The sequence below is a fragment of the Anser anser genome, assembly GCF_964211835.1.
Source record: "Anser anser genome assembly, chromosome: 2".
Classification (NCBI taxonomy): domain Eukaryota; kingdom Metazoa; phylum Chordata; class Aves; order Anseriformes; family Anatidae; genus Anser; species Anser anser.
The window spans coordinates 80294327-80322316 of NC_139721.1; the positions used below are offsets into that span (position 1 = coordinate 80294327).

Here is a 27990-nt window from a genome sequence, read left to right on the forward strand (position 1 = left end):
ATACTCTTAACCAGCAGTCCGGGTATTGTAAATAGTGGAGAAAATCATACTTGCTACACCTGAGGAGGAGGAGATTTTGGTGCAACTATATTTTCAAACTCACAAGTGTGGTGCGTCTGTTTGTAAAATGCATTTCCCCTGGAGTAGGTCCCCGGGGGCTGGGCGCAGTGCGGCTGGGCAGGCAGCGAGGCGATGGGTGTGCGGTACAGCGCGTCAGACCAACGCACGCTGCACATCTCCGGAGCTTCGCCTTGTGAGAGAAGAGCTGTTGTTATCAGTAGCGTCACATGGGCTATCTTGTAACGTGGGCTTCCACTGGGATCATCTGCTTAAATATAACTTTTCAGGAGATAAGAAAAATTGGGGATGGGTGCCCTCGCAAAGAGCACCTTCGCATGTTCCGGTGTGAAGGAAAGCCGCAGCCTGTTCCTTTGTCCCCAGTCCTCCTTGAGCTTGTTTTGCACGCCACCTGATGAGAGCTGCTCAGCCTCTCCAACCCACGGGCCAGAGCACACCTGGGGCTATTTAGAAATCCATAGCAGTGTCTTACATCCAAGAGTGATCAGCAAATTGTTCTGCTCTGAGGTCTGGTGTAAACAGGTGTACCAAGGGGAAGAAACACGGGTATTAAATGAAATTCAGGATCACCTGGGTCCCAAGTTTAATTAGTGCCTATTTAAATTAAGCAGTAGAGGCTTCCTTTTACTACTGGGTTGTGGTAAATTCATTTATTTCAATAGATATGTTGCTCAATATGTGAAATACTGGTAACAGCTCTTTCTTCAGCAAAAAAAAAAAAAAACAAAAAACAGTTATAACAGGTAATGGCCCACTGTTTATGAATGGTTTGTTTTGGACGCAGTTTCACTTTTTTCCAAACAACTCTGGGAGGACAAAAATCGAATTTAAACAGCATTTTCAGCAGTCTCCTAGTTTCCTGTGTGTTCAACCCACAACTATTGCAGAAGCCTTGGGAATCTCGTCTGGTAGCCGGCTCTGTAGCCACACACCGCCTGCTTTTGCACCGTGGAATCAGCCACTATCGCCGCCTCTGCTCCAGCAAGCAGCTGTGGCTCAACCTGAGCCGGGGCTGCTACAACCAGCGCCTGCCTGTGCGCTGGCAACCTCAAGCCCCTGGGCTATCAGCCCTGCCCGAGTTCATCGCGATAAGGGCATGCGAGATAGCTGGAGGCTGCAGAGAGCCCTGGAACCTGTCCCTGCTGCAAGCAAGTGCTTCCTGGATGAGAGGCTGAGCACAGGATATCTCCTTCTAGGAATGCCCACACCATCGCCCCGGTGGCTCTCCGGCAGAAGGGGTACGCAGGGTAATTAATTTGGCCTGGATAGTGCTCTGGGAGCTGTCTTACCCTGTGATACGCAGACAACCCCAGTAGCTCGTGATCTCTGCCCAGCACAATGATGAGTACAGAAGCTATTGTCCAATGACAGGGGGCTTGTTTGTTTGCCTGGGGAAGCACAGCAAGGCAGGCAACTAGGTGTGATACATAATTCAGTCACACTACTTTAGTCACCACCACATGCAGGTCATTATTTCTTTCCCGAGTCTTCTCTACTGACGATGTACATTATATAGTTCCTCTACTGATCAGACACAGCAATTCCTATGTTCGTTTTAGCTCCTCTTCCTCAGGATACAAGGGATCAAGAAAGCTTGTTGACCTCTCACCTAGGTTGCCATTATTCTAAAAACTTCTTTGCAGCAATCCCAGAATTACCAACATGGCTCTAATCTCCTGTAACCATTAATGCAACAGACCTCTTAAGAAATTAGCATACCACACCTATGCACATTACTTTCCAGCCTTTTCCCTTTTCTGTAAAGTTGATTTGGAAAGAGGGAAGGAAAAAAGTTGTTTTCCTTGGCCACGGAAGTTTTTTTTTCGCCGCTACTTTTTCTGAATGCAGGAGAACTGACTGGCTGGAAATCACATCAAGAAGTCTCCAGCTGTATCGCTGTGCAGCCTACACATCCTGGTCTTTTTTCCCTACTCTTCCTAATCTGAAGATGGCACAACCAGAAAATCCAGCAGATGAGTAGTCGGGCACAATACAAGCAACTCTGTGGGCTGCAACCTTGCTACCTAATCTTCTAAAGCTTTGTGTCTTATCTTAAGTTATCTTAAAACATGTTCTATTTCTTCTACATGTACCTTGTATGTTTTGGGAGCTTTTTTCTTTTGAGAAGATCAGAAGGATGCTTCTGATATCAGCCATTTGCGTTGTAATATTTACCAATTCACAAATTTGTTTCCATGTTTAAAGGGCTATTTTGATTCTTGAGTTGCCACACTTGTGTTCATACTGAATTACCTCAACCCACAATATTGTTACTGCAAAAGTCCGTTGAAAGATTTAAATCAACCAAACTGAGGAAGCACAGCAGCAACAGCTCCTCTAGGTTGGGTGTTTTCATCTACTTGTATTTGCTTTCCTTCTCTAAATGCATCACTGTTGTATTGAAGTTTCTTCTAAAGATTAATTAGCAAAGCAATTAGCATGTTTTATCCATTCTTTTTTCCTCCCCATCCCGAGGGTACATGCATACATTGGACAGTTTACGCTTTAAAATTACACTTTTTGATGCTATTTATGAAGGTCAGATTAATTAAATATTGCTTTATGTGCAACTGAGGTTTGGACTGGCGAGCATTGACATTTATGTTAGCGTTCAATTTGCAGTTCTACAGTCATTGAGAAAACAGTTTTATGGTAAACAATTCCCTTGTGCCAGGAATGCATTTCCTTGGCAAATGAAGTCATACAAGATGAACACAAACCAAATAACTCAGGAAGGGGAAAATTCAGTATCTGTTGTCATACTTTGAAATCCCAAACCTCCTGCTATGCAGATCCATTGTTGGATTATATGCAGTTCATAAGGTCTTCACCTTTGAATACATTTCCCAGACATAAATTCATGGCACTTTACTCTCCTCAGAACAAAATAAGAGCAGACACTACCTGGTTTGTCAACCACAAGGTTGTAAAAGGGCCCCTTGAACAAAAGGACAAAACTGTACAGACTTCTTCATAAAATCTGAGGGGATTCCATGTTAAACTAGAAGGGCTTTTCAAGTGTGTTTAGTAATATGTGATCATAACCGTGACTAATCAGGACCATATCATGTGTTCAAGGCTTTTAAAGGCCTTGAAAGAATATGTTTAATCTCCATTTTACTAGAAGTTTACTGGAGATGATTGCTTTCATCCATGCCCTCACCTCACATTGATACAGAGAGTGATATTGTGTTGTATTGTGAAAGATGGATTTATCTCCACCTGCTTTGCTTTATCTCCATACTGCTGACATTTGGGCTTTTAAAGTCTCACCGTGTTCGGCAGTGGATGTCTATAAATAGCGTCTAGTTATTACCTTATCAATCTCTTCTTTTGTGTTTAATTAACATTATACAGAAGACAACACACACAGGTTGTCCTGTAAGTAAAGAAGGAAATGAACGTATTTGCTGCATTTTCTGGTCTAGATCCTACTTTGACTTCTGCTAACAATGTAATTAATGTACTGTCTTTTCTCAGATGGACCACTAATCAATTCTTTCCCTTCCGTTGTTGTCATTGCGGCAGCTATCATCTTATTAGGCATGATTTCTTCCTCTCATTTCCTCATGCCTCTGCAGCACTGTGACGAAGACGTATTCCAGGTCAACCCCATTTCAGAACCAATTCTGGGTTTCTCCCCCCTTTACTGCACCAAATCCAGAGCCTTTGTCCTCACCTTGAAAACCGCCTAATCCCTGCCCACACCTCTGTTCCCATTTCCGCCTACTCGCTACTTCTAATCTCGTCTCCAGTATTATTTTCACACCCTCCTGCACACCCTCTTGCCTAGTGTTCTCCTGTCCGATCGTTACGTCTCTGGGGCTGCAGCTTTACTCTGCGTACCCCGTAAAGTGTTTTGTGAGAGACAGAACCTGCACCGCGTTTCGTGAAATAAAATAATTTGAGGGGGGTTCTTTTCAGCTAGAAACGGTGAAAAATTGGTGAATGCGGATGATTATACTGAATGAATATCTAAGACATACGTATGGCGTTATTTTATTTGGACTAGTGAGGAGGTCAGGGCTTAAGCGCTTCGCAGCGCCACACCGGGCGATTTCCCCCCAGCATCCCCCTCCGAGCGTTAGCCGTTAACGGTCGCCAGGCGCCGCCCGCGGGCCTCCCCTCACGGCTCCGCGCGCCCAACCCCGCCCCCTCCTTTCGGCGGGAAGCCCACGTGACACCGAGGGGGCGTGGCCAGAGGCCCGCCGTGGGGGGGGGGCGCCCTCCGCCCTTTGCCTCCCCGCGGTGACCCTGCGAACGGCCCGCGGCGCCAATCTCCGAGCGCCGTCCCTCCCCCCGACCAATCAGCGGGCTCCGCTGGACGCCCGCCGACCAATCGCAGCGCGAGGGCCGGAGCCCGCGTGGCCAGCCAATCAGCGCGCGGAGCGGCGGCAGGGCTCTCCCCCCCCCCCCCCCCCATCCTCCTCCTCCTCCCCGGCCCCGCGGCGCCGCGGCGCAGGCGGGCACCCGCCGCCCTCCCTCCCTCCCTCCGTCGGCCTGAGGGGCTGCGCTTCCTCCCCGTCCTCCTCCTCCTCCTCCTCCTCGCGCCCGGCCCCAGCCATGCTGCTCCTGGCGGCCGCCTTCGTCGTGGCCTTCGTCCTCCTCCTCTACATGGTGTCGCCGCTCATCAGCCCCAAGCCCCTCAAGCTGCCCGGCGCCCACGTCGTGGTGAGTGAGGTGTCGTCTGTGTGGGTGTGGGTGTCCCACCTTCCCTCCTTTTTATCCCCCCCCCGGCGGCCGTTAACCGCCGCTGCTGGCCGTTTCGACCGTTGGGCCGCGGTTTTTTTTTTTTTTTTTTTCTTCCTTCTCCAACTGAGCCCCTTCCCTTGGGTCGCGTTCAGAACGATGAAAATATTCCTGTGAGGGAAACCTCGCGCCCAAGCCACGGCTGCTGGCTGCGTTAGCAATTTAAGCTGGGTTTGGCACAAGGGGAAGCCTCGAAAACGGCATTTCTGAGAGTCTTGTTAAAATTTATAAGAATTCTTGTCCAAATAGGGAGTTTATTGCATTAAAATACTGATGGAGCAAAAGGCTGTAGGTGTATTTCAGCCTCACGATATGAATCTGCAGGTAATCAGCTTCATCCGCATTGCTGCTGGCAGAGCTATTGTTTTACTTCGACTTGAGTTATGCTCTTAAAGTATTCCTGCAAACCAGTGAGATGTGGAGCAGCTGTTTCAGTCTTCATTGCCAGTGGAGGACTTGTTCGTGTTAGGTCAGAGGTTGGACTGGGTGATCTTGGGGATCCCTTCCAGCCTAGACGATTCTGTGATACTCAGACTTGTAGATGCTCTTAATAACCCTGGACACTTGCGCATGTTGGATTTCAAGTTTTCTAGCTAACTGTGTAAGGAAAAATATTGTATAATGGTACTGTAAATCAGAAGCTTTGTTCAGGGAGGCTTTCCACATTGACTGTGTGTGTAAAGGGAATTCCCACATCATCTAATGGCAGTGAGTTTTCTGCTTCCGAAGTTATTAAAGCCTGAAAATATTTAGGACCATCACACTCTTTAAGGATTTCTTTGATGTCTTTTGACAGAAAAATGTCAAAATCTGTTTGTGCTCTGCATATATAATTTCTTGTAAACATATGACTTAATTCAGATAACACCAAAGCTTAATGATTGGTGATCTTTGTCAGGCCTCAGTTAAACCCAGTCTTCAAAATTACTACTTGGGAAAACATTGTGCTATTTCAATATGCTTTTAGTTCAGTTGGTTAAGTAATGTAGTGAGATTCAGACAGGTTTGATTTTACATATTTAACAAAAGGAAGGATGTAAGTTGTTTATTTAGCTGGATAAGCCCTCCTCGGGGGACAAATGATTACCACTTCACAGTAAATACACTTTTTCAACATATACTCAATAAATTTCTTTTTCTGCAGCATAAAAAGGAAGGCCTATCTATAAACTCTTTTTTTCTGGGAGCTTGTTGAAACTGTTATGAAAATCTGTTGTATTTCTTAACGAAGGTCATCGTACAACTTCGGACACTGTTCCGGACAGCATTTCATACCAATTACTTATTGAATTTTCAATTTAAATCAGCGTTTTTTCACTCTCTACTTAGTTGTTCATAAAACTTATATCTCTCTGCTCCTAAAAGTTATGGTTAATATAGTTAGATGTTTGAGTTGTGGCTAAGTAACTAAGTGGGCAGAGATTTGAAGCAGAAAACTTATGATTCTTTTTCATCTGTCTTCTAGCAGAGTCACTTGCATGATGGAAATGCGCCCTGTGTCACCCGAGGCATGCTTTCTGGAGGAATCACGATTATAGGAGTCCCTTTTACTTAGAAAAGACTAGGACTGCTGGTCGCAGTGAAAGTCCACAGAGCTCCAGATTAGTGATGGTGTAATCTTGTGGGGTGTCTTCCTGTTCTCTATCTGCTGTGTATTTTGGTGACCCCAGTGAGCACCATTAAATAAAAACAACTTCTCTGCTCTCACATTAGCTCAAGCATCAGGCATAGCTTAGTCAGTAAAAAGAAATGCTGTTTATACATTTAATACTTGCTTTGTTTCCACCGTGACTGGGAAGGTATTCTAGAATCAAGGGTCTAAAAGTTATTTCTCAGCTGTAGAGCTGCTGCTTTTCATGCTGAACTTCTCCTCTCTTCGAAGTCTAGAAGAGCATTTTATACCTTTTTTTTTGTTTTTTTTTTGCCTTTGGCTTCAACTTTCTCCTCAGGTCTCAAGCTACATACTAGCAAACATCACCTGTTCTGTGAGGATAGGCTATTGTTTAGGTAGCTGGCTATAACAGTAGACAGGAAAATGAGGATATGATATGGCAGTTGTCACTGTTTTGTGTACATCATGCTCACTTGCATCACATTTAACTGTACTTTGTCAGGGATGTTACATCTGCCCTCCACACATGCTCTCTTCTTTCCTTCCACATGCCAAAGCCACGGGTATAAGGGTCTAGAAATACCCCCCACTTCTGTGCAGGGCTCACCAGATAGCTGTGGTGGACTTTGGCTGTCCTTAAAGTTGACCCATCTTGGTGTCTCAGCGTTGTGGCCCTTGTGTGGGGAGTGATGTGACCTGTGGTTTGGAGGCATCTGAGTGGTTCAGCAAGAGGTCATTTTGGGGCTGGTCAGGAACAGTGGCCACTCAGAGCTGGTTGCAGGGATGTTCTGTTTCAGTAGAAATGCCTTCTGCTAGCACACCATCTCAAAGCGTGAAGCCGGCTTTTAGCCAGTGCTGCTAAGGGAAAGTTAACTAGTCCTGTTGGAAATACCATATCAATCGGGTTGTGACTTTAACAGAACTGCCATCAGAAAATATCAATTTGGGACTGGACTTTCTCATCGATTGAGGCAAGTTTCCAGCATCTCTAATTTGAAAGTCACACACAGCAATTTTCTTTACTTCACCCCTGACTTGTCTATTTTTCAAGGGGGAATAAACCCTGCCATCCTTAGAAGCTGAACTCTGTAACCAAGGATCATAGCTCGAGATGTTGGAGCCAGAATCTTCTTTTGAATGCCTAGATTGGTATAGGTTCTTCTCAAACAGAGAAACAGCTTAATAACATTGTTTGAGGACTTATAGTACTGTGCTCTGAATATCTGAATTAATACTGGTATTTAGTTGTCCCTTCTTGCCAAGAAACCAGTCTGTGTTTGGTGTCACCATTGCAAGATTTTTGATTTTGCTAGCCCCTCTGAGGTTGGGTTACAGTGGCATTTAAGGACTGGCTCGGTGGTACTTCAGACACCCAGCACTAATGAAATGCAATATCAGTATAGAACTGCTGGGCGTAAGGGTGATTGTAATAATGTCTCCTTTAATGGCGTGGATGCATTCCTTCTGAGCGTCTGTGTTAGAAACTTAACCTAGCAGACCTTGCAGATTTGCTTAGGCTAATTTCATTTGCGGCACAAAGTTTTCAATAGTGTCAGGGTTTGTATGTATGTTGTGTGTTTTTTTACTGTTGTTTACATTCACGATAAATGTTGCTGAAAAATGTGCGTGTTAGTAACAACCTCCCACGTATTAGTAAGAGCCTTCCTCCCAAACACTCCAGTTCCCAGCTAATTGATTCTGCCTCCTGTCACTGACCTAGCTGACACGAGCCCTGTCCTGTGCTCTCGGGTGTGACTGCAAATAAAAACTTCATTTTCCCGTTTCTTGGATGACTTCAGACCCTGTCTTTCTGAAGCAAGTGTTAGCGTTGTCTGACAAGCCAGAGGCTCGGTGCCAATACCTTTACCTTCAAAGAATTCCTCAAGCACTGGTGTAGTTGACCTGTTCATGATACTCAGCAATTTGTGCAGGTAGCAATCATCAGTCTCTCGGTGCAGTGCCAAAAACTGGAATCGGAGCAGTCTTCCACGCACATTCATTAGTTTCTGTGCTGGTGTACCTGCTGCTGTTGAAAATCTGTCAAAGCAGCTCATGGGTCCTGTGGAAATTGAGGTTTGGCTGATCATAGCAAACTGAGTCTTTTAATCCTAGAGATGTGCTGAAGTTTTGCAATATACCATAGGAATAAACTAGAATTCTTAACCTCTTTCCATCAGGAAGCATTACATGAATTCTGAATTCTTCTGGAGTCCCAAATAATTAACCAATGCTCTTGCTTAGTCTTAATTTACTCAGAAAGCAGCCATCCTTGGCTCAGAATACTACAGACCAGGTTTAGCACCTCCAGAACAGGACATGCATCGTGGAGTCATTCTCAAAGGTTAGTGTAGTGAAGCTAATCTTGCACAGAGTCAATTAGAAGCTAATTTGAAGTAACTTTCTCTAATAATAGAGGAAGCGTAAGGAGTTTAAGCTAACATTAGTCTCTGTGAAAGTTACACCCATTTCTGACTGCAGACAAACCAGAAAAAAACTGTGGCTATGTTGTAAATCTTTGTTTGCTGGGATTACACAATTGCCATTAGTGTACTAAGCTCTTTTCTGAAGGTTAGTGATAAAAACAGTCATAGGAAAGAAGAATTTGGTGACTCATGAGAGCGCACTTCTGACTCTTCTGACTTTACTGCCTCCAGGAAAGGAAAGAATTTTAAGGATAATGCGTCTATGAAAACAAAACTCTGAGGCACCTGCAGATAAGGGTGTATAGTTAAAGACTGGAGGTCTTTGCTCTTCCACTAATTAGCTCAGCACATTCATTCTCTCGTACTTAGAAGAGAGGTGATACCTTACATTCTCCGAAGTCTTGATAAAGAGCAAAAATGACAACTTCCAGAGGAATTTCACTTCAACAAAGTTTTCCAGTATTTTCTCAGTAATATCCTCTTAGGAGAAAATTCAAGAAATTTAGTCATGTAAGGAAGACATGGGTGTGGCCTTCTTTAAGGACTGAAGGCACACACTGACCGAGACTGGGCTTAAGTGAACAAATCACCTAAAAGGCAGTACCAGGGAGACTTTTCTGTTTTCATCAAAAAGAGAGGTCAAGGTTGTCATCTGCATCTTGTTCTACATGGAGTTCCTACGCAGGTTTATGGAGGGTAGTGTGAGAGGTGTTGATGTGACATTCACCTGTATATTAGTGGTGTTTGGCAGTGTGTGCCCTCCAACAGGTGATGGGGGACAAATGCATCACCTTGCATTTGTCTGTAGACAAACTGCTATTTGACTGGCGTAAGACTAGTCAGAGTTATGATGCAGAGAAAGAAGAAAAGGTTACAGAGGCTTAGGACTGGGATCCCTACAAAACAGGAGGTGTCTGAGGGACTGAGATACATACTCTACAAAGGGCCAGCTGTCAAATTAAAGATTTTATTTTTTTTTAATAAAAAGGAAGGTAATTTCTTTAATCCTGTTTGTGTTTACATGGTACTTCCAGTGGGTAGTTTACAAATGTCCATTTTACAGATAATTTCTATTGTAACTGTGTATGGAGGGACAGTAAGTAAATTGCATTCTTATAGTTAACATTAATAGTGATTTCCAACTTCTAACTAATTCCATCTTTTAGGAATAACATACCACATTTTGTCAAAAGCCAGTGAGAGAGCACATATGGGAGTGGGTCTAAGTCAGCCTGACGTAAGAAATGAGGAAAAAATATCACTGAGGTTAAGCTGTTTTTTGGGAGTGTAGAGAGAGAGGCCTGTCGATAGATTGAAATTTTTTTTTCCATTCATACTAAAAAAGTAAACTAGTATATCTTGCTTATTCACACTTCATTGGGTAGTATTTTACTCTCAGTCTACTTTTGACGTGACTTAATTTTGATGTGACTTTTCTTGTATAGGAGTAGGGGTGAGAACAATGGACTAACAGTGACTTTTTCAAATAATTTTTAGGTAACCGGAGGCTCCAGTGGAATTGGAAAATGTATTGCTATTGAATGTTATAAGCAAGGTGCTTTCATAACACTGATTGCAAGAGATGAGGTAAGTATACGTGTTTTTACTGGCTAAACTCTGTTCATGGAATGTTTGGTTGAGGAATGATTTTGGAATAATAATTACTTGTATATTTTTCACTGTGTGCTTTAAGGCGATTCTAATTATTTAAAATTAACGTATCTGCAGAGGAGAGGTGGCTGTCTTTTTAAGAATTGTAGCCCAACGTGGAATTTGTATTAAGCCTGCCTTAAAACTCTGCCATTGCTATCGCTTCTGTTAATGTCATCACCTATTTCACTGTCTAGATCTGTGAGAGGACCAAAGCAGGAAAAGCCCTATATTCTTTAAAACTGTAGCATTTCCCTACAGTAAGTGACAACAGGGGAATTAAAGTCAATACTTAAAATTCCAGAATAGTTTGGTTTCTGATCATCATTCCATCATACTAGGGAAAAGCTGTTCATCAAGATAGCTTTGGAGGAAAAAGGGTTACTCTGTGCTTTCTTGTTTTTTCTTTTTTATTTTCTTAATTAAGAGATACTGAAAATCTAGTTGGAATGACAGGTTTAACATGGGCTATTTGATTCAAAGAGAAAACTAATCCTTCAAGGAAATAAAAACACCTAAATTGTTGTGTTTTTTTTTTCCTGATTCTCAGTTCCAGCTGTCTTTTTTTGCATAACCTTGAGCAGAGCCAAAATTAGCACAATTTTTCTTGGTAGAACCATGGCAATTTGCATTTGCTGGATTTTCATTGAACTTTCATGGTAATTCCATGACAGTTTTCAGAATAGTTGTGTAATATCGTATAAAAATAAAATAGTCTTTTCTTTTGTATTTTGGTCTCCCTACTGTTGTAATTGCTTTGTACAGTTACATGAAGAAGAAGCGCTAAATCTCTTACAGAAGTTGTTGCTGGATTTAGTAGATGAAATGAAAAATATCTGCGTTCTGGTAGCTTCATGGACTTGATGTTTTGATCACATATTCATAAATTCCTAAGATGACAATACGAGAGTGTTATTGCTAGTTGAGGATTTTTTTTTGATTTTTAGGGAATATTTCTAAGCCTTCTTGAAATACTGAAGACTAACGTGTTCTCATAACTGCAGTGCTTTAGCCGTTCTTATATCCATTTCAGAACAAGCTGTTGCAGACAAAGAAGGAAATAGAAAAGTACTCCGTTAATGACAAGCAGGTAAGATCACTGCTACCTACAGCTGTTGTTTGTTTCAAGGTTGTCACTACAGCGTAGCCTCAGTAGTCCTGTTCTTAAAAGAAAACCGTTTGACAAGAGTAGGTGAAGCCTTCTTTGAATTCAAAAAAAGTCAGTCTACCTACATGCGGTGTTCCAAACTCTGCTACATTGGATGTTGCCTAGTATCTTAACTGCTTTTTCTCAGAGGAAAAGATTGATGTCTTCAACTGTAGGTGTAGTATGCTTTTTTTGGATAGCTGCAATTTACTGTCACTTGATAAGCATTTGTATTGTTCAAGATCCAGTGGAAGAACCCACTTTTTTCAAATCTCTCATCCTTTGCAATTTATAAATACGGCAACTGTCTTGGGATACTTGTTTTCAGGTTTAGTTCACAATATCTTGCTGTTTGTCCTGTTTCCCGGTAAAGCTCTGTAACAGATGCGCAAATTTGTGAAGTTCTCAGACTTCGAAACAGTGAAGGTGCTTTGGTGAATTAATAGTGTGCACTTGCTTAAAGGCACTGTTCTAGAGTCTGCTAAGGTACCAGCTTTTAGAATAGGTCAGTTTGCTATGTTCAAAATACACAACTTCAAGATGATATGCTAATTTTGTTTACTGTTGCTAATAATCAAGGGGAGAGGGTAATGGTATTGACCATCACGTTTTTGTCTTCCTCTTTCTTGTGTTCCAGAACTTGTTTGGTTGCATTTGTAATCACAAAAGTAACAATTTAATAGCTTGTAATAAGGGATTCGGTGTCTGTTGGCTGTAATGCATCGCTTCCTTAGTCTGGTGAATTAATAAGCTGAATATTCTCTTGAAAAGAAGCAATGGAGAAAGGTGAATATTTGGAGCCAATGTTAGGACTTCCAAGACTAAATTTTCTCAATACTTTAATTTGTAAAATTGTCTTATTTTTGTCAAATGGCTCAACATGATCACTTTTTTTCCTGTGCATGCTGCCTTACTCAGATTAACTTTATTCTGAAAAATTAAGCCATTTGAGGTGAGGAGGACCTATATTTTGTCTGTTTTAAAACAAATAAATCCTGGTAACCATTCTCCTTTAGCTGCTCTCATAGTTTCCCAAGCTTGGCAAAAAAAAAAGTTAATCCCTTGTCAAACACTCTCAGGATGGTCTCGTTAAAAATCTGTCCAAGCTTGACAACTGTGGACTCTGTGTTTTTACAGAATAGTACTTGGTACGTGTCCGTAAGAGTTTCAGTTAAAATTTCAGGAAGTATCTTCAAGACTGAGCAAGCCTAAGTGTGGGCTAAACAAGACTGCTTTTGCAGTAGCAGCTTTAGACTTGTCTGTGCTTAATCTGGCTACGGTGGGAGTGACAGTGGTAGCTTGGCCCTCCTGTGAACCTATTGTTGGGTTGTAGACAATGTGACAAGGAAGCCTGCCTGTTCTAAATGCAAAGAACACAATTAGAAAAAGCAGGGAGTCTGGGGCAGAGCTCATACTGGAACAGCGGGTAAGAAACTGACAAGCGAGGACAGCTGAACTGACAGAAGCTGTACAAGACAATTGCTGAAAGTATAGAGAAAAGATGTCTGGCATGGATTACATACACAGAGACTGTTATATTTGCTAGATGCCAAGCTAAGAGGGAAAGATCGCTGTTTACATGATTATATACTACATACATTCAGCTCATGGTTATATGCATGAAACCAGGTTGTGTTGACAACCAGGGTTCTGGTATCTACGTACATTTTAGTGTTTGACTTGGCAAATAGTCTTCGAAAGACATTTGCGTGTCACTTATTTAGAATGCTGACAATGCACTCTTTATCAGTAAAGGTGTGCAATGGGACAAAATCTTTGTTCTTTTTTTTCAATTAAAAAAAGAAAATCCCTTTCCTAATATGGAATATTCCTAGTTACTTCACTGGGAGATGAAGTGAGCTTTTATTGAGAAATGAATGCTTTATGAATGATCAGACAAAGCACTATTTAGAACAAAAGGCGAGCAACTGGAATGAGGATATTAGGCTTTCTGGCAGCATAATCTGTTTCCTAGGAGTGGATCCACAGTGCATGCGCTGGAACAAAGGTAATCAGCATAGAGTAGCAGAAGAAAGAAAATGTGATAATAGAAATGAAGAGATGAATTGTATAATGTGATGGTAGCTAATAAAAAATTTGTTAGTTCCTAAGCATATTGTTCACAATATGAATAACTGTTCTATGCAGTTTTTGTGCGGAATTGTGACTTTAACCTCCTTGCTGATCTTGCAAAGACAGGCAGATAGTATACGGATTGTAAACCAATGGTATCTTAGCTCAACTATTATTTTGTTCTCAAACTTCTGTAAAAGATAAATATTTCCAAAAAGTAAAAAATGCCTCAAGGGGAGATGCACGCAGACCCATCAATAACTTGCACCACAAGTTTACTCAGATGTCCAACTACACACAACGCTGGGAGGCAGGAATAGCCAACCTGCTGCACAGGAATGGCAAGCAGATTCTGTTTATGCAGCTAAGAAGTGTTGCAGTCTGACCAGAGGCAAAACTGACAAATGACTAGCTGCCAAAGCAGTTAGTTACACTGTGGTAAGCTTTTCTTTTTTTTGTCCACGTTTCATGACAAGTGACCATGATAACACTTGTTAGAAACTAGTGATGGCTTTATTTCAACTCAAACAGAGTTTAAATGAATTGACTGAAGTAAAGGAAGGCATAGAAATCAGAACAAGAATACAGGAGTCCCTACTTTTATTCTGGTATGATTGCTTCTCCTTTGAAGATGATGAATTGCCCCAAAGCTCTGATGGTTTTTTGTTGTGTGTTTTTTTGTTTTGTTTTGTTTTTAGCAGAGGAGGTAGCTTATTTGTAAATCCCTCGCCAAGCTGGGGTTTGCAGTAATCTTACAGTTTGTAAGTGATACCCCGAAGGCAGTGCTTCCTGTGGCCGGAAGTTGATCTGAAGGTGCTTCAAAACTGAGATTCTGAGATCACGTTGCTAGCAGTAATCAGTACCTTCCAAGAAAACCAATACTAACTTCCAGCTGCAACAACTTAGATATCACTCTTTTTTTTCGCCCCACTGGGCCAATGTTTGTTTTCATTTTCCTGTATCTTTCAAACTAAAATCCATGATCTCTTGTTCCAAGACAAGGAGTAAACGAATACACCATTTCACTTTTTTTATATATGGCATTGCTACTAATCAGTTTTCTTAGATTTTTTTTTTAATTTTGTCCCTGATACATTCCAATTAAATTCCACGCAGCTAAATTTAATTATTTTTTTTAAAAAGCACATTGCAAATACTCATGTTAGCAGCTTTTTTAATACATTTTGATATTTATTGCAGTGCTGATGCTGCAGTTTCAGAGCAAGACGTGGCAACCATGCCCTTCTATGATGTGGAAAAAACATTTCAGATTTTTTCTTAAAGATGAACCTAAGCCACACTGATAGTTTTACTTGTGTTTCACACTTAACGAAAGTTAAATATGGAACTGTGGAATTCTGACTGTCTTAGCTAGAACAATTTTACTAAACTTTATATAATTAACTTGAGTCTTAGAATGATAAAATTAGAAATAGCTACTCATGTACAAAGTATCTCTTTGAGGATCCTGAAGTGTTTATTCTTAATATACACTCATTAGGGGCAGGGATTCCTTTTTGCAGTGTGGGAGAAGTGCAAACTGTCCTGTCGAAGAGGAAAAAAAACAAACAAACAAAACAACAACAAAATTTTATTCTGGAAAAGATGCATCACTGAGTAGTTTCATTTTGAAAGACTTGGAGCCAACTATTACTGGACCTAAGTTACGAAATTTTCTTTCACTTTCCCTTTTTAGGTTGTACTATGTATTTCCGTTGATGTATCTAAAGATTACGAACAGGTGGAGAACGTTCTAAAACAGGTGAGGAAGTAACTGATTCACCTGCGTATATTAATAAAATTATCAGTGTGTGATGTGTTTCTAATGGAAATAATTTCTTATAGTGATATTGTGCTAGAGGAATATCTATCATACTAAAGAACATCTTGACATCTATCCTCTTCCAGGCTCAGGAGAAGCTGGGGCCAGTTGACCTGCTTGTAAACTGTGCAGGAACATCAGTTACAGGAAAATTTGAGGCTATTGAAGTGAATTCTTTTGAAGTGAGTGAGCATACTTTTTTTATTTCATCGTATAAACGAGTTGTTATTCAGCTGTTCTAAGAAACAGATTACGTTACTGTGTCTTTGCAGACTGTATGAGTAGTGATGCACTTGATTAGTGGTAGCTTTCAGAATTAGAATGTATCTTTAGATTTGCAAGGATTGCAACTTATTCCCTAATTGTTGATCCATTGATAGGTCAAAACAGCAAGTCCTCCATCTAGGATAAGGAGAGCCTGACATGCATTTTTGTAGTTAAATGCACTGTGAAAGACATTGAATTTCACATGGTCTCTTTTTCCTGATGAAGATGTTATTTCATATTTTTAACCTGCTTAATAAAAATCAGTCTTGTCAGTGTTCAACTGTGAGATGCACAGACTGTTTGCAACTTGGTGGAACTTGAGAAGCCGCTGCTTTAATGAAAAGACCTCCAAAAAAACAACCAACCAAATACAAAACAACAAAAAAAAAACACCCCTACGTTTTGGTTACTTTAATGATTCCCACCTTCCCATCCCACAAGTCATCACTGAAACATGCAAAAATGCTAAATAGGCATAATTTTGTAGATGTAAATCATCCATCTGTGCTATTGCTCATATAGGCGGCCAGTTGTGTTATAGGTCTTCTAGAGAGTAAAAATAAAGACTTCCTCTTATCCTGCCAAAGATGAAAATTTCTGAAATACATGAATACATGGAATTTTTCCTGTTTTAGGAAGATCTTTAAACTTTCAGTATGTTTTCATACATCATTCATAAAAGGATTGTTTCCTCGACACTGTTCCAGTCAGGTTTTTTTTGTCAAATACTCTTTTTTTGTCTGTGAAGGCCATTATGGCTCACAATATTAGTATCTCGAAGTATTAGTGTCACAATATTCAGTATCCTGAATGCCGTTAAGATGTATATACAGTGGATTTCTTTTGTCTTGAGGTGAGGTTCTTAGCTATAGAACAGTTTATGAGGCTGTAGAACAGAAAACAGTTGTTTCTTTTGCCAGCTGATAGAAATACAAATCAAGTGAACTTGGTTGTTAAAGCAAACTGAAATAGGGTTTTTGAGAAATAATACTAAACAGCTGAGTAAGTCTAAATCTGTGACTCAAATACCATCTTAATATCATTTCTACAGAGATTAATGGCAGTCAATTATCTGGGTAGTGTTTACCCGAGTCGTGCAGTGATCTCTACCATGAAGGAGCGACGGATGGGAAGGATTGTGTTTGTATCATCTCAGGCTGGGCAATTAGGCCTCTTTGGTTATACAGCTTATTCTCCAACAAAGTTTGCTCTTCGAGGACTGGCTGAAGCCCTGCAAATGGAGGTGTGTGCGCAGTGATTTAAGTATTTTTGCCTGTAAACAGAAGTATTTCTTTTAACAAGCAGCAGAGCAAATTTTCACTTCAATGACTTTGCTTTTCTCGTGCAACACTGCTGATGTGTGCTATGTAGGCCCTTCTTTGGGAGCAATAAAATCATATTGCTCTGAGTGGGGTTGTGTAAACTAAGCTGATTTCAGTTGCATAAGAGAACAAATTCAGCTTGTTTCGAGAGCTGGAGATGACCACATAAAAACATATGTTTTTAGAAAATCTTCTATTTCAACAAAAAAGACTTGGATTTTTAAGTCTTCTCTGTAAAAATTCTTTTTAAAGCTCTTAAGCAAACGATTCCCAAGTTGGTTGTGAGGCCACGGTAAATGGTATGTGAGCTATATGAGACAGTAAAACTTGCAAGCTTGAATATGATGATTGCCCACAAAAGTCTTGTCTTGACAGTGGTTTACTCTTCTCAACTTTGGTATAGATGAGCTTTTAATATTGTAATGATCTAAATTTAAGTCAAGCCTAAAAAGCAGACATCCTTTTCATGATTTAATGGAAGGAGACTTATAAGTACGTTATTGTAGAAAGACAGGTAAATTTGATTTGCAAGTGACATTCCTTCCTCTTCTGTTAAGTGTGTAAATACGTGGTTATTAATGTTTGTAAGTTAAGTGTCTGTGTTCGGTTCTAGACCCTTGTATTGTTGCTGCTCTTACCCTGTTCTGGTCAATGTAGTTGGATGCCTTGATCAGGACAAGAGTGTGGGGTAAAACTGCATCTGATCGCTTCTGGCCTGCAGAATGATGTGACTGCAGGGCCTTTCTTCAGGCTGGTGGCAGACGTTTTTGCGAGGACTGGTTTCCTCAAATCTAAAAATAAGGTGTTATGGACCTGTGACATGGTATTTCAGTGTTTTCATATGGAAGGTTTTGTAATATAAATAAAATTGCTTAGGGCTTTACAACACTTTGCTTTATCTTAGCCCTCTGAATACATTCATTCACAACAACTTTATTTGCATTGGAGTACAGACTTGTATTGTAGTCATTTTATTATAGTAGTGTAGTAAGTGATGTGCTGCTGTGGCAAATAATACAAATACAGCAAGGATCGCATTTAGGTATGCAAGACTTAAGTTTTTCTCACACTTTCTATTTATTTTTGTCTCCTTAGATTTTGGCCCTATGCAAGTTTAAACCATGGGTTGAAAAGCCTTGTGACTTGAGTCACATATCTGTAAGAGATAAAGATACTAAACTTGAGTTTTATGTTTTTGTTTTTTTTTTTCTCGCATTTGTTCAGCAGTGAAAATATGACATAATAACAAAAAAACATTCTAATAAGCCTCGGTGAAACTTTTTTTGGCCTTGTCTTTATGAATATGGGGTACTGGTGTTTGGCAGTGTTTTGGTTGTCTTTAAAATTGAACTCAATAGAATAGTAGAACTAAATTCCTTTTGTATTCTTTTTAGGAATCTTGAAAAGCGCTTATGTTCATCAAATGCAGAATTTTTAAAGCTTTTTACTAAACAAAGCAACACAACCATCTCCTTAAAGTCTTTGTTCTGCTTCCTCATTTGACAAAGCTCCAAATCTTGCAAATGCTGGATATGCGGGTGATTTAACACTACATGCCTGTTAAACTTGTGTTTGCTGTATTTTTTCCATACAAGAGAAATGAATGAAGTTCTGACAGGCATGTGAAAAGCTGTCAATATTAAGGTAACACTTGACTTTTGTAAAATACAGGTCAAACCCTATAATATCTACGTAACAGTGGCCTATCCTCCAGATACTGACACACCTGGCTTTGCAGAAGAAAGTAAAACAAAGGTAAACTGTTCTTCAGTGTTACTGTAATGTTTTTAAAGGTTCACTTTGCAGTAGGCAGTGGGTTTTCAGATTCCATTCCCTTCTGTCCTGCCATTGAAAATAGAGCGTATTAGGATTTTAAGAAGTACTTAAACATTTTAATTTTATCGACTCTGCTATTGAGAGTTAAATAGCTGGTAGGATAATTTTGTGTAGTTTATTGTTCTGGTTTTAAATGAATGGGAAAACGTTGAAAAGTCTTTCTATACACAGTCTAAATATTGCTGTGGAACAGTAAACTGTAAAACCAATATAACTTGTTTTGATATAAAAGCTTAATGAGCCAGAAATAATATACCTATTTTGCATATTTTGATATTATGCTGTTCTGATAGTTCTGACAGATGAAAATAATTCTTAGTTTCTTCAATGGAGTCTGCAAGTCAGCTACCATGTGAATATATGTAATGACACGATTTAATCCTAGGTAACAGCTACTATTAAAGTATGAAGGAAACTCTGGCATTGTGTTTGTAGTGCAAATGATACCGCCTTTACAGAAGGGTGTGTCAGTGGTAGGCCTTTTTCATTTGGCTTAGCTTAAAGTTAAGTTTTGACCTTCAAAAATGTAGTTGCCTCTCGTCATTTGATGCTTCCCTACACATGAAATATAACTTCAGAGAAATAAAAAAGGTGCAGGTGGGACTACATTCAGGCTCCCTGTTCAGACTGAAGTATCTGCTAACCAGAGAAAATGTCTATTTTTTTATCTGCATACTGTGAACTAGAAACCTGGTGTTTAAGTAGATCAGCCATTTTCAAGATGCTCCATCTAATGTCATGTGTAATAAGAAATTGGGCTTGAATTTTGTTTTGTCTTTCACCCTTCTATATAAGAATCAGCAGGGATTGTGTAACACAATTCTTCATAATTTCTTGATATAGATATTCTGTGTTAAACATACTCCCACGCAGCCACATAAAGTGCCAGAATTAGACATCTGCAGATACTTGTGTAGCTTGCACATTCTTTGGGATTTTTTTCTACATAATAGCCTATTTCAGGGAAATATATTCACCAGCAAAATGTACTGTTAATCTAAGATTTCTGTTTAAAAGAGATCCAGTGAGATTTAGCTCGTTTGTCAAAAAGGCGTTGTCTTTAAATGCAGATTTATGCTGTTTTAGCACACATGATGTCTTCGGGTTATTTGTGCCTACATTGATAGAGCACCTTAAATATCTGCAATACTCAGTTGCTTTAACTGTTCAGACACTCATTTGTTATTGTTGCGTTTATTTAGTGCTACTTAGTTTAGAACATCTGTCTCTGTGGTTTGCATTTCTTTGGGGCTAGGCTATTTTTTTCTGTAATCATTACTAATAGTTAGCTTAAGCAAAAAAGGTCAGATATGAGGATATGTTTTTCTTGTGTTTAAGCTCTTTCTCTATGAGATAACTGCTTGACACATCACAACAGTGCTTTGACTGACTGACTAGCCAGATGGAGTACTTAATGGTTGAGCTCTGCCTGCCTTTTTCTCAACATGTCATTAACTGTAGTCTGGTGCTCCCAATTTAGCTGATGATTTTTTCCAAATTTATCGTATTGTAACTTAGTTTCAACACCCCTCTATCTCTTTTGGATTTGGTTGATATTGACCTGTGAGCTAAAAAGTACATAGGGGTTATGAGCTGGAGATTTGATGACACAAACTACATCACTGCAGGAAAGCATGTAAAAGGTGTTTGGATGTGATTTCCTTTGACAGAGACTGATTTTTTTTTAAAATTTTTAATATGTGTATTTTAAGAAAATAAATTGGTGAGCCTAGTCAGAGCATCATGATTCATAATTCTGCACGTACTTGGAAATAGGCCTATTTCTGTGGAATTTCATTTCTGTAGTTCTTCAGATTGAACGATTACAGGTTTCTCTCATTGTCAGCTCTTCCCTAGAAGTGTATGTTTTTTTAAGGATTAATCTCAGAACGGATTATGAATATTAAGCTAGTTCCAGTATTGACTAGGTTTGAATGCTTCAATTAAACTTTATTATATTTAACTGAATTTTCCTTTATAACAAGTTTACGTGTAACTAAGCACTTTTCTTTGTAATATAGTGCAATTTGTTCTTTATCAACAGAGCCATCTATCTTAATATTTTTAGCATTTAAATAGCGTGCTATGCGTTTAGCTCCATTGTTCTTTTGTTAAAAGTACCTGAATGACAAATATGCTTCTAAATTCTTTTTAAACCTTTTTGCTGCTTGTTCTTGTAACAGATCAGATTTTTAAAAAGAAATTGTGGTTGTTAAAATAATTGCCATAACTATTTTATTCTAGTGTTTTAGAGCATTTATGCCATTTTACCTCACAAAGAAGTGAAATACATTGATGGATTTTGGTAGATACCAGTGTGTGGGGTTTGAGAAACAACCAAAACATCTAAGTATAAGTTTGTTTTGTAGGCTTGTAGGAAAGAACACTATTTCTATCAGTATTCTAGTAGTATATTCTATCAGTATTAAACTAAGAATATTAATAATGGGCATTTTTCTTTGTAAAACTAAGCTATTATTTTTGAAGGTGCTTTTCCCTTAATTTTAAGTGCACGTTTTAGGTGACAGTGTGATACTACATGTTAACAATGACAGTGTCATCCACGATGAAAGGCCCAAAACCAAAAGTTGACCATTGTGTTTCCTTTCCTGTGTGTTGTTAGTCAAACTTACAATGGTGTTTTTCTACTAAAGCCTTTAGAGACGAAGCTAATTTCTGAAACCTCATCTGTTTGCCAAGCAGAACAAGTCGCCAGAGTTATAGTCAAAGATGCCATAGTAAGTAAATTATCCTTTTAAAGTATGACCTTCATAGAAGAGACTTGGATGGCATGTAATGGGTGTTTAAGACTAAGAAAATGGCTCAGCTAAATAAAAAATCAATTTAGATAAAATGGTACTCTTTGCTGGTTAGTTTGAACAGGAAGTTTTTCTCTATTCTTCTTTTGCCACCATGCCCACAAATGATTTTAAACGATCTCTTTGAACTAAAAGGTTCCCGAAGTTGTTCCTTAGACAAAACAAAGTGATGCACCTGTATGATGCAACGTCTCAAAGGCAGATCACAATTTTCTTTAAAGTACTAACCTCTATTGACTTTTCGTGTATCAAATACCATTTGTCTAACCTCAAAAGCTTGTTTGACTATCTGATTTTTCTTGAACATGAGTTCATATCAAAATGATTTTGCAATACATGGAGGCTTTCTAGACTTTTTGGCTTTTAATGTCTTAAGTATCTGATTCATGAGTGATTAAAATACATAAAAGACTGCCATAGTTAAAAAGGATTATTGCATTTTTGAGGAATTTTTGTAATAATTTGTGCTGTAGAATGCTTCCTTCTTAATAAAATAAGAAGAAACGGGCACCAAGGATGTTCTGAGGTGCCTACAACCAAATAAAAGTGGAAATAAACATGAAATTTCATGTCGTTAAAGTACAGCTATTGAATCCTAAAAACTAATTATTTTACAGTTCCAAGAACCATAAATGTGATCTTCAACATGATTTGCATTTGCAGGTGTTTGTGAAGCTTTTACAATAGTTTCACAAATACAGCACATAAGTGCAAAATAATGTCTGGTTTTAGGGTGGTGAGTTTTAAAATCAAGTACCACCTCACATGGTATTTTATGTTGGTTCTTAAGGAAGACCAATCTCACCTCTTTAAGCATCTGATATTTCTATACCATGCTTTCCAGCACTTCGGATTATTTTGTAGTTCAGGTGGGGTATTTGTGCACTCAAACCATCATCTGGGAGACTAAAAGCGAAATTAAAAGTAGTAATCCTTTATTGTAGGAACTCAGTCCCCTCAGGTGTGTGTTGGGTAGTAGCTCAGCCAAATCCTCTACTCTGCCCTGGTCAGGCCTCACCTGGAGTACTGTGTCCAGTTCTGGGCTCCCCGGTACAAAAAAGACAGGGATCTCCTGGAACGAGTCCAGCGGAGGGCCACAAAGATGATACAGGGCCTGGAGCATCTTTCCTATGAGGAAAGGCTGCGAGACCTGGATCTGTTCAGCCTGGAGAAAAGAAGACTGAGAGGGGATCTCCTCAACGTGTATAAATACCTGAGGTGTGGGAGACAGAGGGATTTGGCCAACCTCTTCTCAGTGGTTTGTGGGGACAGGACAAGGGGCAATGGCCACAAAATGGAGCACAGGAAGTTCCGCACCAACATGCGAAAGAACTTCTTCACAGTGAGGGTGACGGAGCACTGGCACAGGCTGCCCAGGGAGGTTGTGGAGTCTCCTTCTCTGGAGACATTCAAGGCCTGTCTGGATGCCTACTTGGGCAGCCAGCTCTAAGGAACCTTCTTTGGCATGGGGGTTGGACCCGATGATCTTTCAAGGTCCCTTCCAACCCCTACAATTCTGTGATTCTGTGAAATCTTACGCCCTCTACCCGGATTCAGGAGTACCACCTCCTCCTTTTGCTTCTGCATTCCATAGGTGTAGTCCTGCAGAGTTCCAGAAAGTCTTTTCTCCAGCACAATCTGCTAGGAAAAAAAAGAAAAGGAGAAGGCTGGGAGTGAGAGCTATAGAGCTGCAATATTTCTGGTGAAAATAAATAAATGGTGCTTTATCTTGCTCTGTCTCCCCTTTTTTTGCCAACTGAATTGCTTAGTAGGCAATGTATTTTGCAGTTTTGAGGAGGCAAATCAAGATCATTGACATAAATGAAGGAGTACTGCTTACACAGCGTCTCAAGTACACCTCTCCCAGCAACCTAACTTTAACAAAAGGCAAGCAGTATTTTATTTTTCAGTTATAGTGGTGATTGGCGATCTGACAAAGGTAGGGTGTAATTCTCTCTGAAATATTTACAAACAGAGCATCGTGTGTTTTCTCCATTAGTAAGCATGATTCGAGAAGAAATTTAGATCCTTCCCAGCTTATAAAGCAATACTTAGCCATTTATCACATCTGTAGCTTTATAAAAGGTAGGGTCCTTGTCCATTTTTAATGGAATGCCTTTTGGAATGCTGCTGTATAGTACACTTTTTTAATATTTTAACATAAAATATTACTGCAGTTAACCAAAATATTAATTCAGAGTGACATTAAGTTAATTATCATGAATAGCTGTAAAATTAAGACACGTCATGACTTGGCACAACTGGATAAATTACTTTGCCCTTAATTGCTGTTTTCCTTCCATCCAGCAAGGGAACTTTAACAGCTCAGTTGGTTCCGACGGTTACATGCTATCAATATTGACAAGTGGAATGTCACCAGTCACTTCTATTACTGAAGGTCTTCAGCAGGTAAGATTTGAGAAGAGTACCATAGTCACAACTTCTTAGATTAAAATAGTATAAAATATGTAGAACATTATGCAAACAGCAATTCTTTTTTCCATCAAATGGCTCTCAACACTATGGAGACTTGAATTTAGGAAACTAAAGTCATATTTTTGAGTTGGCAAGAAAGCTAAAATGCCTGCCTGGTTTTTAGTCTCAAACTGTAACATAGCTTTGATGGTATTCATGTGTTGTTTTTTTTTTCTTGGTTGTATTGCATGGAACCTTTATTTCATAAATAAAAAATATGCTGCAATCCAGGATCCTAAATGAATTGAAAGATGTTTCTCTCTGTTTCCAGGTTGTTTGCATGGGCATTTTTCGCATCATTGGCCTGTTTTACCTAGGAAGTTTTGACAGCATAGTTCGTCGCTGCATGATGCAAAGGGAAAAATCTGAAAGTGCAGATAAAACTGAATAACCTTAACTTTGAATTGAAAGAAGAATGTCAAGCAGTCCTGAACAGCTTGCTGCTCAAGTGGGACTCGGCTTCTCTCTTGAAGGATTTAGGCTGAAAGCACTTGGATATGTGACAGATGAGTCCCCTCAAAAGCAATGAAAGAAAACAAAAGTATAACTCCAGAAAATGCCAAACTATGCAAAAGTGTGAATGAGGATTAGCTTTTTTTGGTGATTTGAGTTGGAGAGACTTTGCGGAATTTGTAAGTCATCTGTAGGGTAGAACCTGAGAATGGACTATGTGCGGTGATTCTGGACAAATGCTTACGTTTTCTTACTTTGGTGCTTATGGAAAAAATAAGTACCATGGCAGACTGGGCAGAAGTAGATTGAAGTCCCCTGAACAAGTTGGTACCTCTTGCTAATGTTTTTGGGACTGTTTTTTAATTTAGAATGTTACATTTTCCTTTGGCCAATCTACAGATCCTTCTGTCAATGACAGCTTTCCTTATTCTGTTCAACATGCAATTGTGGAAACCTTAAGACGGCAGATACACATATGATCCAAGCTTTCTCAGTCTGGAAGTAATTAAAAAGTATGGTATAATAAATACATACATACTTTCTAAAGGGAGATGAAGAACCCATTCCAGGAGAGAAATGCTAGGAGATGTAACAGGGTCTGTAGCTCTTCTGGCCCTTGAAGTATGTTGTGAACAACAACAACAACAAACGAAACCAGTATCAAGTGTGATTGACTTTCAGCATTTTAAGCCATTGAAATAGAGTACAACTCTTACAATTACTTACTTTTTCTTATCTGCCAGTTCTTGCTTTGAAAAGGAAGGTAGCTTAATGCTGCTGTTATGCACATTATTTTTCAAAGCTGCAAATGATGAGCCAAACCAGTAGTTGATGGTAGAATCAGTTGTAATTAAAATACCAGGCTCTTAGAGGAGCAGGAATGTAGCTTTTGGAATGGGGGGTGGGGAGGGGAATCAGGGTGGCATTCCACGATGAGTTTTATCACTAAACAGAAGAACTTCTAACATGACAAGAAATGATTTAAAACACTCTCCCCTGCCCCTCTTGTAATTTGTTTGATTTACATGATATGTGAATCAAGGCTGCTCCATAATTGCTTCAGAATACATAGGACCCAATGGTTGTTTCTAATAAATTGTTTAACACTGAAAAAGCTTGATGCATAACAATGATGTTTCAAGGGTGCACTATATACACCATTTATTTAATGGACCACTATAGCAAGTGCCTTGTGAGCTGCTTTTTTTCCCAAAAGCTGCATATTTTGTATTTGTTAGCACTGCTGTGTTTTAATGTCAATTTTTCCATTTTCACTCAGTACTCTGAATCTAAAATTACTGTTAAAACTCAGCGCTTTCACTTCCTTGAAAGTAGTATTTAACAGCAAAGTAAGCAAAATTGATTGCTTTTAAGATATTCTATGTACCTATTTAAGAAGAGGTATTCAATTAAGCTGGGATGAAAAATAGTAGGTGGTTAACCAGAAAAACTTTGGAATGTAACTTATTAAGGCTATTTATTCTCCCTCTGAATTCTATTGATCATTTTTAAAAGTTTTTGTTCACATAGGCTAAACTTGCTGTAATACCTGGTTTACGATCACATTGGGGGAGTCACACTGGCACTCTCATTTGAAGTGGTTAGACCTTCATTAGATTGCAGACGTTGAGGCACTGTAGAATTCTTCCTGAAGCCTATGTTTTCAGTCCTGCCTCTTGATTTTGTTCAGATCTGTGAAGCTGTGCATGCCTATACTATCAAATTAATTTTGAGAATAGAGTATATTCCTGCATTTTTCAACAGCTGGGCTTTAGTGCAGAGAAATCTAGTCTGCATATGTTTTCTGTGCTGTATAATGTGAATGACACATAATGGAGCATTTATCATACATCCATTGTCAACACTGATATGTTTCTTAAAGCAACGTAACAATATGATTTGGACCTGATTATCTACTTTAATTCTTACTTTGAGAAATCAAATACTCCTTTGACCATCTGCAAGAAGATACCAAAGTGGGGTGAATCAGTTATGCAGTAGTTTGGAAGAAATGCTTATGCAGGTGACTTTACATCAACACAGGCTTGAAGGTCAGGTCTTGAAACCAGTAAGACTTTGGATACTTGAATTTTTGGATCTTCAACTTGGGATGTTAGTGTTTGCATTTCAGAAACAATCCAGAAGGTCAGAGCGCGCACGCTATGACAGCTGGGCCTCTTTAAAATATTTCAGGTTGGGCCTCTTAAACCACTAGTCACTTTTCAGGAAATCTTGACTGAAGACTCCTCCAAATAATGAACAGTGTAACTCAGTACAAGAGTTTGTAAAGGTGGAATAAGAAACTGGGTAAAAGTTAAGGCCCTGGTCTAGAGATGCTTCAGTTCACACCTGATTTTGCATAGCGTAAGTTAGTTGTGTCGGCAGTAAAACTGTAGGTTGAACCCCTGCAGCAGTTCTGGAAATCTGAACCGGGCAGACTTTCGGAAGAAACAAGAAACGAATGATCTCTCTAAATGTTCTAGTTTCTGTTGTTGCACGTTAGTACGGTTCATTTCAACTGATAAACGTTTCAACCGTTTTATTGTCACGGTGTAGTAAATTGTCTACTGCAGCAATCTTTGGTGTAAAACTTTCTTATGTACACTCATTCTTTTCTTACGCACCATCATACTCATTTTAAAGTCCAATATTAAGTGAAGGAGATGCCATGTAATCTTGTGGAATAATGTTTAACAGTCAAAAAAGCTATCTTGCCAGTTTAAATGTTAAACCTCTGCATCGAAACATTTTAGCAGTGTATTAAATCCGTGAAGAACTTCTAATAGCCACTACTACCTTTTGTCAAACTGTCAGTAATTTAATCACTTGTGCCATATCAGTCGGTGTCTTGTCTCTTGTTTTCTTGGTCAGTCTTTAAGATTCAATTTAGACCTCAATAGTCTCTTCCATTCCGTGTAGTTTCTAATGACTGTCTGCTTTAAATACAGATTTATTGTAACTTTACGTATAGTTTACTTTACCAAGATGTTCATGTGCAATTTAAATAGATTTAATATTTTACTAAGACAAAAGATATAGGTAAATAAACTTTATTTGCTGTGAAAAACTAGGCACTTTTAAATGGTAAAAATATATAGTACTATTTGTAAAAAGAAACTTTGTGCTTATTGCTTCATCACTTTTGTGCCGGAACTGTAAACTAGTTTTCATATTTTATATTTCTCAAAATAAATGGAGGATCAACAATGCCTCTAACTCTGGAGTTCTTTGAAGGGATGAAGAGCAATGGTTAAATTCATTTGC

General features: G+C 39.3%; 1 protein-coding gene and 1 long non-coding RNA gene across 2 annotated transcripts in view; one reads left to right on the forward strand and one right to left on the reverse strand.

Annotated features, from left to right (window-relative positions):
- The window catches only part of LOC310895822, an 11444-nt gene extending 6957 nt beyond the window's left edge, over positions 1–4487 (reverse strand). The window contains exon 1 of the long non-coding RNA XR_014580982.1: positions 5–4487. This is a non-coding gene — a long non-coding RNA (uncharacterized lncRNA). The remainder of the gene's footprint in view (positions 1–4) is intronic.
- Positions 4488–4495: 8 nt separating this feature from the next.
- On the forward strand, positions 4496–27935 carry KDSR (3-ketodihydrosphingosine reductase). Its single transcript, XM_083827490.1, has 10 exons — positions 4496–4749; positions 10360–10449; positions 11546–11602; positions 15429–15494; positions 15641–15736; positions 16873–17064; positions 18815–18898; positions 21634–21717; positions 24106–24207; positions 24545–27935. Exons 1-10 carry the CDS (start codon positions 4642–4644, stop codon positions 24662–24664), a joined length of 999 nt encoding a protein of 332 aa, XP_083683616.1. The 5' UTR covers positions 4496–4641; the 3' UTR covers positions 24665–27935.
- Positions 27936–27990: the final 55 nt, after the last annotated feature.